The 14,669-nt window shown below is 54.0% G+C and overlaps 1 protein-coding gene across 1 annotated transcript in view; it reads left to right on the top strand.

The window, feature by feature from the left end:
- The window catches only part of PAX5 (paired box 5), a 182,558-nt gene that overhangs the window by 145,299 nt on the left and 22,590 nt on the right, over positions 1-14,669 (top strand). Inside the window, exon 8 of the mRNA XM_045881987.3 lies at positions 236-337. Coding sequence (XP_045737943.1) covers positions 236-337 — 102 coding nt within the window. The remainder of the gene's footprint in view (positions 1-235; positions 338-14,669) is intronic.

The raw sequence follows: 14,669 nt of genomic DNA, 5'->3' as shown, positions 1-14,669 counted from the left end.
AGGGAAGCAGCAGAGCTGTCCCGGGTCCCTGCTGAGTGGAGCCAGGGTGGCCGGAGGGCTGTGTGTGTGTGCGCGCGTGCGCACGTGTCTGCATGCGTGAGTGACGGGCGGGGGGCGGGGGCACCCTGGCGCTCAGCGCCCAGACGTGACAAATGTGCAGATGTCCCGGGAGCTGTGGACATGAGCGCTGGCCACGGAGACACTCACCCCGTGATTTGTTGCTTTGATTCCTCAGGCCGTGACTTGGCGAGCACGACCCTCCCCGGGTACCCTCCGCACGTCCCCCCTGCCGGACAGGGCAGCTACTCGGCACCGACGCTGACAGGGATGGTGCCTGGTGAGTTTGCGCTGTTGGCGTCTCCACAGCAGGCAGCGGACGGGGTTTCGGGGGGGGCTTCCCCCCAAACAGCCCGGGTGACCTCTACGCTTCTGAGAAGCGGACCTGAATAAATCAGGCAGAGGTCTGCACTCTCAGCCTCTCTCTCTGCAGCTGGGCCTTCAGTGGGGCCGGCAGTGAACTCGGGAAGGGGGTGGGGACTGTCACTCAAACAGCCCCTTGGTGGCCACACAGATAGTCTGAACACAGAGGGGTGCGGAACCTGGCCAAAGGTTGCCCAGCCAGTGCTCAGTTGGGGTCCTCCTCCATCCTCCCCCACGCAGTTTGTGCGAGGTGAATACCAGGAGGCTTCCCTCCCCGACCCCCAGGGGCTCTCAGCAGCCTTACTCCTTGGGGTTGAGGACCATGTGCTCAGGACAGAGAGGATGTTGGCAGGTGGGTTGGTGACTTGATTGGAGCTGAATACCCCGTGGCCACGGAAGGAAACCTTATCCCCTCGCGCCAGCGATGGGTCTGTTTCTTTAAAGACATTTAGAAAGGAGGCCGCCCTGTTCCTTCCACTGTAGGATCGGGTGGGGAAAGACATCACATCATCCTGGTGCTGGCTGGCTGTGTCCTCAGGGCATGAGCATAGCAGGAAACCCAAAGTATCATTTTTTGAAAGATGTTTAAAAAAATCAGGGGGAAAATCAGGACTGGGTTGGATGTGGTTACACTTCTTTTATTCTTTTAAGGGTTAGTATTGTTTCTTGTTCTGAGTCATTTACCTGGTGCCCGAGCCCCTCTTTCTAGCCCACCCTAGGGGTCCTGCCTAAGTAACCACATGCCTCTGCCAGCCTCCTCTGCAGTCCGTGTCATGGGCGTGGCACCCCAGGCTGAGGACTGGTGGGGGATGGGCAGAACCGAACGTGAGATGGGGTGTTCCCACGTCCGTGTGAGGCCCCACAGAATGATGAGCCAAGCCAGGGGCGGGAAGGGACGCAGGGCGAATCCTAGCCTGGCTGGGCTTTCCCCACGCAGCCAGGTCCTGGCACAGATGCCAAGGAGTCCCAGAATTCTAAATTCACTCCTGGCCTTCCCGGTTGTTAACAAAGATGTATTTAACAAGGTAGGAGGACAGAGCATATTTCATTTAACGGTTTGTTAGCTTGATTTATGACTTTTAAATATGAGACATATGGGAAATGGCCTCTGTGTGTACTCATGCCCTGGGCCTCGCCAGGGCCAGGGAGGCCTGCCAGGTTCACACCTGCAAAGAGCCTTTGCCTCTCTGCTGGGGGGGATGGGCTCATGGCAGAGCGTCGGGAAATACTGTGCACAAGGCCAACAGAGGTGGGGGGACCCAGACTCCTTCCCGCCCCTACTCTCAGGAGATGGAGCCCAAGTCCTGCCCACTCACGGCCCCTCACGCTTCCGTAGCACTTTATAAAAGGCAAAGTGCTTTCCCGGGAGCCCTTTATAGTTCCAACCCTGTGAGGTGGGCTGGGTAGGAATCAAATCCCCATTTTCCAAAAGGGGAAGCTGAAACTCAGAGCAGTTGGGGAATCGCCCAAGGCTGCCCAGCCTGCAGGGGGCAGGGCTTGAGTCTGGGGCTTTGCCCAGCAGTTCGGGCTCCTTCCTCCGTACTCCGCTGCCTCTGTGTGCTCTCATTCCATCAACACAAGCTTCTGCCGGATGGCAGGGGCCCAGGCAGCTGCCCCAGGCCCTCTCCCAAGGGCACACTGTCCGGTAAGGCTGAGGCCACCAGCTGGCCCCGCCGTCTCCCCACCGCAGACCCCAAAGAGGCCAAGTCTTGAGAAGCAGCTGAGCTTTCTTGAGTTTATCCAAACAGAGTCTGCCCCGGCCCCCGTGATTTCTCCAGGCCTAATTACTAGGCTCAAGATACAAATGGCCGTGGGCCTGGCAGACACCCCAGTGGGAACCAACGACGGTTCCTCGCCCATTAACAGCAGCCGCAGGAATCACAGGCCTGAACAAAGGTCCAGTCTGACCAAACCAGCGGCGGGACCAGTCCTAGCATGGGGCATGATCAGTCAGTCCCCTGGCACAGAGGGACGGTACGCCATGTGGAGGGAGGAACACAAGCATCTTGGTGGGGAGCCCAGGTCTGCCTCCCACTCTCTCCCTTTCTTCTCCGTTTGCTTTCTCTTCTCATACACCCCTGCGACTCATTCCCTTCCAGACCCAGTGTCAGGGCTGGGACCCCATGCTCAGGGGTTCCTGTTCCTTAGTGTCCAAACTGTGTCACATCTTTGGGATTCTGTTTCCAACATGATCATCAAACCTATTTTTGGAATGGCTTCATGGGGGCAGTGCTGACCCACAGGCACGGTCTTCGCTGAACTCCCTCAGGACTGGCACACAGCACAGGGGGCCCCCTTACGGCATGGCGGGTCTTGGGCCACCTAATCTGGCCTCAACCTGCCTTTCTGGCCAGCTCGCCCAGCTCGTCCCTCCCCGTGGCCGCCCACTGGTTCCTCGCACACTTCACAGGCGCATCCATCAGTGTAACTCCCATCTGTGCCCTTGGTTTCTGCTACTTCCTTCCCCTGTCTGTTGGGATCCAGCTTTACCCTTCAGGCTACGTGGAAATATCACCTGCTCCGGGAAGCCTTCCAGTTTGGCCCTCCCCGGGGGGATGCTTGATACTTGGCTTTGTTACACCCCATGGCCCAGCCTGTGTGTGGCCCAGTTAGCTGTGCCGCTGAATGGTGGGTCGTAAAGGCCAGGCCCTCTGCTTTGTCTTCTGTAGCCCTCACAGTCCCTAGCACAGAATAGGTCCTTCTGTGTGCTGTGGCTGAGGGAGGGAGGCAGGGAAAGTTAATATGGAACTGTGCATTAGTTCCTGTGACTGTCTCGCAGTCCTGGGGCCCAGGGCTGTGCTCCCTCTGGGGGCTCTAGGGAGAGATCCATTCCTGTGGGTCCTGGTGTTCCCTGCAAGTCTCTGTTCTACCTTCACAGCACGAAGGGGGTCACGTCTCCTTCTCCCTTGTAAGGATACACAGGACTGCATTTAGGGCCCAGCTGGATAATCCAGGATACTCTTCCCATTTTAAAATCCTTAATTACATCAGGGTGCCTGGGTGGCTCAGTCCTTAAGCGTCTGCCTTCGGCTCAGGTCATGGTCCCAGGGTCCTGGGATCGAGCCCTGCGTCGGGCTCCCTGCTCCGCGGGAAGCCTGCTTCTCCCTCTCCCACTCCACCCACTTGTGTTCCCTCTCTCTTGCTGTCTCTCTCTGTCAAAATGAATGGGTAGGGTCTTTAAAAAAAAAAAATCTTAATTACATCTATAAAGGGAACCCCCCCACACACGCTCCTCCCTCCCTTTTTTTTGGTCCATAGAAGTAACATTCACAAGTTCCAGGGATTAGAGCATGGATATACCACCATCTATTTGAGGATTTCCACTTTGTTCAGATTTCTGACTCATAATCTCATGGGCTTCTGAATCTGGGAGGCATTCATTCAGTTGTGGCCATGCTGAAGGGGATGCCATTTCACAGACCCCCAGGGGCATGTTGGTAGAGTTTGGAGAAACAAACTGAGCAAGGCTTTAGGAGATTGTTTATCCTTCTTTTGTCTGAGGCTGTGACGTGGTAATTGTCTGTTTCACTATATGGAACAGTCCGCCTGCCTCCCCTAGCTGTGAATCCAGAGGGAGACTGACATCTTCTGAGTTGTTTTTCCATGCTAGGTTTTAGGAAATTTGGCTGCCCCCTCTTCTTTCAAGGGAAGACTTTCAGGTGTAAGGTTTGCTTGTAGACACATTGAGGAGGGACTGCCCAAGTGTAGTCGAACTTTTGGCCCTGAAAAAAAAAAATAGGCATCCCGTTTTTCCATATTAAATTCTAGCTTGTCGGCTTGGACTCTGTATTTTCCATCCTGATTCTGCCATCGGGGTGCTGTCTGATGTTTCCGGCTCCAGGGTGTTCCCAGGTCTGCAAAATGGGGCTTCTTGGTCTTCTCTGGTATTTGTAGATTCCATTTCTGCCTTCTGCCACTGTGCAAAATCTGTGAGCCCTTCGTCGATCACTTACATTGAATAAAGCAAAGAGGGCACATAATCAGCTTAGAATGGAAACAGTTGGGTCTTGTTTTCCTCGAGTCCCAGCAAATGCCAAAAGTTTTGCACCAAAGATTCCGTGGTGTCCTGATCGGTACAACTAGTTGATTCCCGCCTGGAGATTTTGTACATCCTAACAGATATCAGCATGGCTTTTGAAACTCTTAAAATTTCCACGCTGGGCGAGAAGGAAGGGTGCTCACTGCCCTTTGGCTTCAGTAAGTCTAAGCAGCAAGGAGACTGTCTTTGAGATGACCCAGTCAGGGACGCTCCCACGTGCCCTCCACGTGCTTTCCCTCTGGGAGCTTTAGGCCGAGTGCCAAGAAATCCCGACTGTGTTGTGTTTGCCTTCCTTGGGCTGCAGCAGACAAGAAGCTTGTTGGAAGCCCTAGAAGGGGCACAGCAAGTTCCTCCTGTCCTGGGCGCTCTACTTGCCATGGGTTGGTGTATATCGTTTCGGGGTGCTTTTCAGTTACATTGCTCAGTTAACTGATGGATTTTCTTTTCATAAAGAAGGAGCCGAAGGTGGGTAGAACAGGAACCTGAGGCCAGCGAGGTGTGGAACGATAGCGAGAGATGGGCAGGCATGGGGCCCGTGGGACTCTGGTGGTGGGAATGAGAGGCAGGTGCAGCTTCTTCTCAGCCCCTCTCTGCTGCTCTTACGGGACTAGTCCTTGCCTCCCTGTAGGGTTCACCTCAAAGGGGTCTTTCCTGTAACCAAATGCGTATTAATTTCCTATTGCTAGTGTAATGAGTTACCACAAACTAGTGACTCAAAACATAAATTCATCATCTTATAGTTCTGGAGGTCAGAAGTCCAGAATGGGTGTTAGTGGGCCAACGTCAAGGTGTCAGCAGGGCTGTGTTCCTCCTGGAGGCTCTGGGGGAGAATCGTTTCCTTGCCTTTTCCAGTGTGTAGATATTCCCTGCGTTTGTTCGTTGGTGGCCCCCGTGCTTTATCTTCAAAGCTGGCCATGCTGGGCTGAATCTTTATTGTGACACCATCTTTCTACTTCTCTCTCTCCAGCCTCCCTCTTCCACTTTTAAGGACTCATGGGATTTTATTGGCCCCACCTGGATAATCCAGGGTACTCTCCTTAGCTTCCAGCTAATTAGCAATTCCCCTTTGCTATATCACCTACCATGCTCACAGGTTCCAGGGATCAGGATGTAGACCTCTTTGGTCAGGGGTCATTATTCTGCCTACCACACCATCTAAACCAGGACCGCCCCCCCATCACTTCTCTCACAAAGCATCCTAAGCAGATACTAAGCACAGGTGAAGGACTTTCCTCAGTGGTTTACTCCATCCTCATCTGCTTTCCCATCAGGTTGTGCAGTACACAAAGCTAGGTCTGTTTTGTTCACTGCCGTGTCCCGGTTCCCAGCCGCATGGGGAAGCATGGGACACTGGAGCCAGATTGTCTGGTTTTTAATCCCCATTCTGTGTCTCACTAGCTGTGTGACTTGGGGCAAGTTACATAACTTCTTTGTACCTTCGTTTCCTTCTCATCTATAAAATGGGGGTGACGGGAATAAGAGTGAGCATTAAATGATGTAGTTTATATAGTACTCTTAGAATTTTACCTAGCACATAGTAAATGCCACGCAAGTGTTGACGATTACTGTGATGACTGTTGTTTATATAGGGGCCTCAGCGGGGTGTGGTGGTGAGAAAAGACACCTAGCTGCATGCCTCTAAGGCTGGCCTGACCGAGGCTGGCATCAGACTGAGGACTCTCCAGTGGAGTTCATGGCCCATGGAGCCCATGGATCAGTGGGAGAAATAGTTCGAAAAGAATCCAGTCACAAGCGAGAATGTCACAAGCCAAGCAGGAACGGGGGCAGGGGGGCCCAGCAGGGAGGCAAAAGCCTGGATTGTGGCCAGATTCAGCCAGGGAGTCACTATGTGATCTGAGAATGCCATTTCCACGTTCTGGGCTTCATTTAGCATGTGGACCATGGGGAGAATATACTCTGCACAATTCTGAAAGGCATGGCTAGGACCAGTGAATGGGAGCCAGAGGGACCCCTTCCCCAGAATTAGAACTGAAGATAGGCAAATGGGCAGGCTGGGGAGGGGAGGGGCTCACAGAAACTAGAAAGGACCTGTTGAAGGGCCTGAAGCATGGGTGGAGGGAGGGAGATTGGACCAGTGCTTGTCAAGCGCCTCCCAGGCCTAAGCATCAGGCTCAGAGAGTGTTTGCTCAGAGAATGAATGGCTTTTGGTTTCACAGCTCTTCCTTCTCCCTCACCGGGGCGTCTGGTGGTCCTGTGGCCTGGGTACTTGTGAAGCTCCCTCCATACTTTTCAAAGCTCACCCTGGGCTCCCCTGTGGCCACCTGTTGCTCGTTCCTGACTCTTTGCTGCCCTCTAGTGGCATCTAGTCACTCTGCCACGCCGGGAACGGAACTGACTTGGGGGGAATACCAGGCTCAACCAGGGGGAAAGAGCAGGTGGCTAGTTGGCTGGTCATTCTTCACACATTTCCTGAAAGTGCCAGTTCTAAGCTAGGTGTGTTGTTGCAGACACAGTCCTTGCCCTCAGGCAGCTCACAGAGTGGTTGGGGAGACAGATATAGAAAGTGATTCCTGCATGCTGTGTTAGGAGTTTAAATGTAGGAATGTACTGAGGAAATGCGAAGGAGGGGGCTGCTGAATTTGCTGGGGCCATGGGGTGAGGTGGGGGAAACCAGGGAAGGCTTCCCAGGGGAGGTCACTTGGGCTGGACCTTGAAAGACAAGTTTGCAGCCTGAGAAATGGGAAGGGCGTTGTTGGGTGAGAAGACCCAAGGCCCAGAGAGCCTGCGCATCCAGCAGGGGTTTTGGGGTGCAGGCAGGGACAAGTAGGAAGGCCAGGCTGGGCTGAATGAAGAGGGGCCTCTCCAGCATCCAAACATCAAGCCCTGGAAACCTCGGGTGCATGAGGCAGTACAACCAGCAGTTACACTCTGTGTCTAGGTCTCCCCGGGCTACTCTGTCTAGCTCTCCCCATCTCTGCGCCTTCTGATGGCACTTATGAGAACCAGTCATGAGTGAGGGAGACCATATGTCTGGGCTCCCGACTTTTCATGTTTCTCCCTGATGTGCCTCTGCAAGTGGTATTTTTTTAAAAACAAACAAAAAACTGGATTGTGATGCCTTTTTAGGAAATTAGGGGATACAGTGAGGATTTGCTTTAGAAGAAATTGAAGTATGTGGAGGGCATCTGAGCTTTGGGTGAAATGAAGTGGGGCAGGTTGAGGTCCCAGCCCCAAGAGGTTGGGTTCCCTTGTTGGTTCAGAGAGGAGTGCAGGTGCACAGCCCTCAGGTGTGGGTGTCCTGAGGAGAATGGGCGGCCTCGCTGGGCCCGGGGCTTTCATCCTCCTTGATCCCGAGGTCTGAGTCAGATTCTAGGAGAGGCGCCCCAATGGACAGGGGCTGCAGCTCATGTGTGCATAGGCCCTAGCAGAGCGGCTGCAGGGGAGTCCTCCTCAGCACCTGGCCACACGGTAGGTGGTAGAGCAGCCCGACTCCAAGCCCCGGGGATGGCAAGCCATTCTGTGGCATTGCCTCCCAGTACCACTTCCTGCCTGAGGGAGCTGCAAAAGTACCCAGCCACAGGGCTGGGTGGCCGTTCCCTCTGGATAAGTGGTCGAGTCCTGTTTCAGGGAAAACGAGGAAAAGGTGCTTTGGGCCTGGCTCAGCTGGGTGGGCTAGGAAGGGAGAGGCTGGGAGGCAGCCCTCCTGGAAGGAAAGGGTCCCCATGCAGGAGCCAGTGTCCTACAGAGTCCAGGGTTCAGACCAGCCCCTTAGCCATCTACCCACTGGCTCTGCCCACTTCTCCCGGTGAATGTTCCTCTTAGTTTCTATGACATTATCTGTGAGTGTATCTTAGCCCCTACCAGACTTGAGCTCCTAAAGAAGGAGGTTGACATTCTAGCCAGGACTTCCTACGGGACAGTAATGGGGAATGCAGGGTCCCTGAGGGGTCCTGGGCTAAGGGCCCAAGAGCTTTTCAGGAATTTACAACAATTTACCACTGTTTTTGCCTCAAAAGTTCAGAAAGGAAGCTGGAAAACTTGCCTTAATAAATGTTTAGTGCCTGCAAATTGTAACATTATGTTAACTTCATTAACTATTAAATTTAGTGCTCATAAAAATTTCATTACATTTGAAAACAATTTTTAAGTTGGATTTTCTCACTTTGCAAGAATTCCCTGGCCTGTATCTTGATTGCTGAGAAATCATAGCCAACAGTAGGTTACATAAATTGCTTGTGGCCAAATAATTTCAGAAGCAAAATTATAAAAATAAGCCTTTTGTATTTTTAGAATGAGAAGTCTCATTATTTTTGGTACCTTTATGCGTGAAGTACTATAAGGTGGGTTGGAGAGGTGCCCCATAGTTAGGCACGTGGGGGTCTGGGAAGAAGCAGCGTGGGAGATACCCTGATGTCCTGTTGAACCATATTGAACATAAAAAGTAGTGGTGGGACCTTGAGCTGGTCAGGTTTCAGCAGCCAGCCACTCATCCATCCATCCATCAGTTTTTCTTTCCTTTTCTCCTCCCTCCCTCTCTCTCTCCCTTCCAACTAGATGTACCAAGCATGAGGGTAGGCATAGAAAGGTGAAAGCTGTGCCCCTTGTCCATGAAAAGCTTAGTCTATAGTGCAGATGGGCAAGTCGGTAAGGATCTAGGGGGACGAATGTGGTAATAGGTAAACTCAGGGACTCTGGGAGCACAGAGAAGGGGGGTGCAGCCTCTATTAGGAAGGTCAGGAATAGAGGGCTCCAGAATTTCTCTGTAGCAGGGTTGGAGCAGGGAGGGCATGTCTGAAGCTGATTTTGCAGAGTTTTTCTAAAATTGTGAAATGCTGTCCACGTCAAAGAATGTAAGAGGTTAGGGGTGTAGCTAACCCTGGGTCAGGGGAGGAACCTAGGAAGAGAGGAGTCTCTGGCTTGGCTTGTCACTGGGGATGAAGCATATGTTAGTCAGTGGGAGGTGGAGTGAGGAGGGAGACAATGAACGGATCGGGGGTGGGGGGCAGTGAATACAAAAGGTATGCTCTGCTTTACACACACTGGCGTTCTTCCTAAAAACCAGATTGAATCTACTGGGGTTGTCTGTGTTTTCCTCCCTTTGATTTGCTGGAATCTGCAGCCCCCATCTACAAGACCTCATCAGCTGTCAGCCCTCAGCTGGCTTGACCACCCTCTCTAAGCCTGTGGGTCACTCCACCTGGGATTTCTCTCCAGAGAACTTCTGGCAGTGCTCCGAGCCTTCGGGAGGCAGGGAGAGCCAGTAGGGCTTGGCACCTGCTCTCCAAAAGGCTTCTTAACGAGGCCAAAATGCTTATGCCCATAAGCTGATTCCACCTGCAGGCCTCCTGCCTGCCTGCATGGTGGTATCACAGAACCCTCTCTATTATCCCAGGTTGCAGTTTGAAAGCACCTGGGGAGGGGCGCCTGGGTGGCTCAGTTGGTTAAGCAACTGCCTTCGGCTCAGGTCATGATCCTGGAGTCCCGGGATCGAGTCCCGCATCGGGCTCCCTGCTCAGCGGGGAGTCTGCTTCTCCCTCTGATCCTCCCCCTCTCATGCTCTCTGTCTCCCATTCTCTCTCTCAGATAAATAAATAAAAAATCTTAAAAAATAAAGCACCTGGGGAGGTTGGAGAGTTTGTGCCCACTTCAGGGGCAGGCTAGGTGAGTTCAGAGAGGTACCATGCCTTGCCAGGGGTACACAGCCAACAGGGGAGCAACTGGGCCTGGCACCTGGCACTCATGCTCAGGTTCACCTAGCCCCTGGTGCCCATGGAGAGAAGGAATGGGCTCTGGGCCGTGGAGACACTCTTGGTTTCCTTGGTGCTCTGGTAGGGCTGCAGATGGCCTTCCTGACCCAGAGACTTTTTATGGCCCAGAAGAGGCTCTTCCCAGCTGGGACACCAGAGAACCACACTTCAGATTCCAGTACCCCATCTTCCCCTCTCCGTGCCTGACCCGTCCTTCTAGGTGCCAAATCAAATGCTCTTATAGGAAGCCTGCCCCTGCGCCTCCCCCACCCCTCGCCTCGGGGGCCTCCTCTCTCCCGTGAGCACACCCCAGGGCAGGGCCCCTGGTCTCCCTCGGTCAGAGCGGTGACAGAGTGCTCCCATCCCCTGGTTGCTCCTCTTGGAATCCTCCACCTGCTCTGTCCCTGAATACAGTAGGCGCTCAATGGAGATGGATGGAATCCATTTGCATCAGGCACACGCCCCTCCCTACCTTGTCCGGTGCAGAGTCAGCGGCTTAGGGCCCAACTGTGTAATTAAACAGAGCTTCAGCTTGACTTCCATGCCCCCACTCTTTCTTCCAGTATTTGCTCTGGCTCCTCGCTGGAAGACGCCGAGACAATAGCCCTTGTTACCCTCTGTTTGAGTTATTTATTTTTTTCACTTTTCCCTCCTTCCCCTCTCAGGGGACTCGCCTCTCGCCCTCATCCCTCATGTTTTCCCTTTCACTTGACTGTCACTCTCATTGTCCTCCCGGGGCCGGGAACGCGGGGTGACAGGCAAGGGGAGCCCAACCGGGCCAGGGAGGCTGGAAATATAGTCATTAATGGGACCCGCGAAGCCCAGATGTCCTCTCTGAATGCGGGTAATTTGTTTTTAATGAAAAACCACGCGGTGACCCTGAACAAATGAATTTTCTTTATAAGGAGTCTATGTGCAACGGCACAAATAAAGGACCCAAATCAGGGAGACTTAGATCCAGGGTTGAAAGAAAGAGAAAGAAAGAGGGAAGGAATGGAAAAGAGAGTGAGAGAGATAAAAGAGCGAGGAAGGGAAATTTGAAAATGACAACTGTGTTATCATGTCCTTTTGTCTACAGAGCAATCACAGGTCACAAATGCCTTGGGCATTGTCCCGCCGGCACAGGATGCATGACAGTGTGGCCATTTTGAGGTCTTATTCACAACAATGTGAAGAATACGCACCACCGTCTGGACAGATCTTTACAATTTACAAGCCTCTTTTGTGTGTCATCTCAGAGGGTCCACACCTTAGTGTGAGGGTAGCACAGTTCGTAGCCCCATTTCACAGAGATGAAAACTGAGGCTTAGGAAAAGTGGTCCACATCAGGTCACACAACAGGCAGTTGGTCCAGGCCAGACGACAAGAGAAGGACTTTGCAGTTTGGTGTTTGACTATTAGAAACCCTGGGTTAACATCTAGAAGTCGCTTTCTAGAGAAGGGCTCGCGTGAGCAGATCTAGGTAAGGGGAGGTGCCTTGTCTGTAGCCAGGAGTCTGGGACTGAAGCAAATCCCCACAGCCCCGTGAACTCGCTGTCTGTTGGGGCTTTGTCAATGTGCAGACTTTCTGAGAGCACTGTGAGTGGGGGATTTCTGGAAACAGGACTCCCAAGGAAGAAGCTGGAGACACTTGGGGAAACGGCTGCAAGGGAATCGAACCTGGAGACCAGCCGTGGATCAGCTGCCATTACCCAGGACTTTGTGGTGGGGGTGTGGAGCGGGTAACGGGGGACAGCGGCAAAGGCACTGACTCAGTGGGGGCCCCAGCTGTGGGCCCCACCCCTGGCTTTGGGAGAATCTGCCTGTAGGAAAAGCATGGGAGGCGGTGAGCCCTGGTCTAGATTGGGGTGTGTCCCTGTGGTATGGGGAGGGTTCTGTTCTCACATTCCTCGCAGAGGGCTGGATACAGCCTCACACATTCTGTAGCTGCAGCTGCCTCTGTTAACAGACGGACAGGGCCCGACTGAGCCTGAGAAGTCAGCCTGCGAGGGCGCAGATGAGGTCAAGGAAAGCACTTGTTCGGGGTCACACAGCCGATCAGAGGAAGAGCCAGACCAGCCTTCTTGCGGTGGTAGCTGCCTGCCCTGTTGTTCCCACTGGGGAAAAACCAATGCCCCCCGCCTCCCCCACTATCAGTTCTTCACTGAAGCATTGTGTCTCCTGACCTCAGGCAGGCCTGGTATTCCTGGGGTGGGCCCTGGGTGCCCTGGCTTCTAGAACAACCCGAAGCAGGACTCCCACCCCACCTACCCCCACCTTGGCGTGTTCTTCCCGAGCCCACATCTCTCCCCCAGCCCTGGGCCCCAGCCAGCTGGGAGAGAGACAATCCCCCTCCCCGGGCCCATGAGAGCTTCTGCCGGGGACCTGTAGGCCATGCCAAGGTCCCCGGCTCTTCCCGCTCTCTGCTTTCCCCCCAGAGCCAGGCAGCTAGACAAAAAGAAATGATTGTTTTCTTTTCCTGGGTTCAGTTTCCCTCTGGAAGTTGTGACCCAATTAGAAAATCAGACAAATAGAAAAATCTGGCCACGACCCCAGCTGAGGTTATAAAGTCTCTGCTCGCATTTCGGTGTCTGCTTCCCTTGCTCTTCTGCGAGTCCCAGCCAGCTCGTCGGCCGCGCGGAGCGGACCTTCCTCAGTGCCGTTCTCCTCCGTAATTGATGATTTATTCCCCACTGGCTTCCAAAATGGATTTGAGACAGCTTCTTGACCTTTCAATAACATCAGCCCAAACCTGAAATCCCTGTTCTAAAGTAGGAGGGCGGCTGGTGGGTCGCACATAGAGGCCCGGGAGTGAAGCCGTGGCTGTGCGCCCCCCTCCGCGAGCGGACTGGTTTTCGACAGGGTCCCACTGTCAAGCCCGTGCTCTGTGCCCAGCTCTGCACCTGGAGCTGCCTCCCTGCACGGCTGGGAGCAGGGAGCTCTTTGCTGGAAACAGTTTCTGTCTGGACGTGTTCCAGAGCGTGCTTCCAAAAACATAGTTTTAATCAAGAAGAGGATCACCAGAAAAACTGGGACAAATTGTGATTTTTGACAGTGGACAATTATAAATGCCGGGAGGGGTTACCGGGTGCCAGTTGGCAAACAGACGCCTCTGATGAGGTCTTAGATTAATTACCCCACCAGCGAGCGGGCCAGGGGTGCGGTCTCTTAATTGTCCTCACTTGTGGGATGAGTTCTGGTCTTCCTTGCCTCCCTCCCTCCCTTCTTTCCTTGCTTCCTTCCTTCATCAGACAATCCCTCGGCTCTTCCTGGGTGCTGAGCCCAGTTCACAGAGTGGGCACAGAAATAATTGCATTTCTCAAGTCCTTGGAGCATCTACAGGGAGAATCACCCATGTTACCTACCTAGAATGGAAAGAAACCAACTTGATTGTGGCAGGTTTGTGGGAATGCTAGGCCCAGGGACTAAGCAGAGACTCCGGGGGACAAGAAGGTGAGGTTTGGGGGAGGCGGGAGCTGAGGGCTTGCCTGCTGACAGGAAGGGATGCTCTGGCCTGTGGCCAGCCTCCCCAGGAGGGCTCCGAGGGAAGCCTGGCCCCTGGAAATCTTCGTCCCTGAAGTGGGTGCCAGGCCCATGTGTACAAACAGGGGGCTCAGTATTTAGGAGTGGGGAGGAGCAGGAAGCTGCCCTGAATGGCTGCCCGCTTTGGAAATTTCTATGCATTTGTAATAACAAAATTACCATAATTTGCTCGTTAACGCAGCTAGATCAGTCAAGCATTGTTCCATCGCGGGCAGGGAGGCCGCGGCGCCTCTCTCTGCACACACTCCACACCCCAGCCAGCCTGCCAGCCCGTTAGCGCTGGAAATTAGCATGCAAATGGTCCTAATTCGGTGGGCGAGCTGTCAGGCAGCGCCTCTCCGGCCTCATCTCTGTGAAGGCCCTGACAGCCCGGCTCCAGCACCGGCCCACCCTCCTCGCTCCAGCCAGGAGGGGCTCCGAGGGGCACCTCCAGACTGACAGCTTGGCGGCCTCCCTCCCTCCGTCAGCGCCATCAGGCCTGGCGGCGGACTCCCCAGGGAGCATGCAGGGCCTGCCACCATGCCGGCTGGCCGAAGGAGGCAAGTAGGCAGGTGGGCTGGTGGGGGAGGCTGGCCAGTGCTCAGGTCCACCAGCCTTGGCTGAACTGGGGCAATGGGGGAGAGTCAGGGTGGAGCTGTGGCCACCCCCCCAACTCAGGGCCTGGTTGGGGCACAGGGACCCTCACTGCAGGTGGGTTCTGAGAGTGGGGACTCTGGGGCACCTTCTCCCACATGCACATCCACGAGGGGAAAATTCAAATCCTGCCTTGCTCTCCCTTCTTTGTCTTCCCGATCTGACTTAACACAGGACTCACCCTCCCCATACCTGGAACATCTCTGTCCAAATGATGCATGGAATTCCTTCAGCCATTATGGAGAACTGGGGGAGGCTAGAAGGTGTGTGCTGTGGGCAGGATGCCCTAGACCAGGATTCTGAACCCTTGGGCCTCAGTCCTGCCTCCAGGTTTACCAACCTTTGGG

This window comes from Mirounga angustirostris, unplaced genomic scaffold, assembly GCF_029215605.1.
Source record: "Mirounga angustirostris isolate CCGP_5_RB_7025 unplaced genomic scaffold, mMirAng1.0.hap1 SCAF_15, whole genome shotgun sequence".
Classification (NCBI taxonomy): domain Eukaryota; kingdom Metazoa; phylum Chordata; class Mammalia; order Carnivora; family Phocidae; genus Mirounga; species Mirounga angustirostris.
Note: the sequence above shows the minus strand (reverse complement) of the source record. Positions and strands in the feature narration are given on the sequence as shown.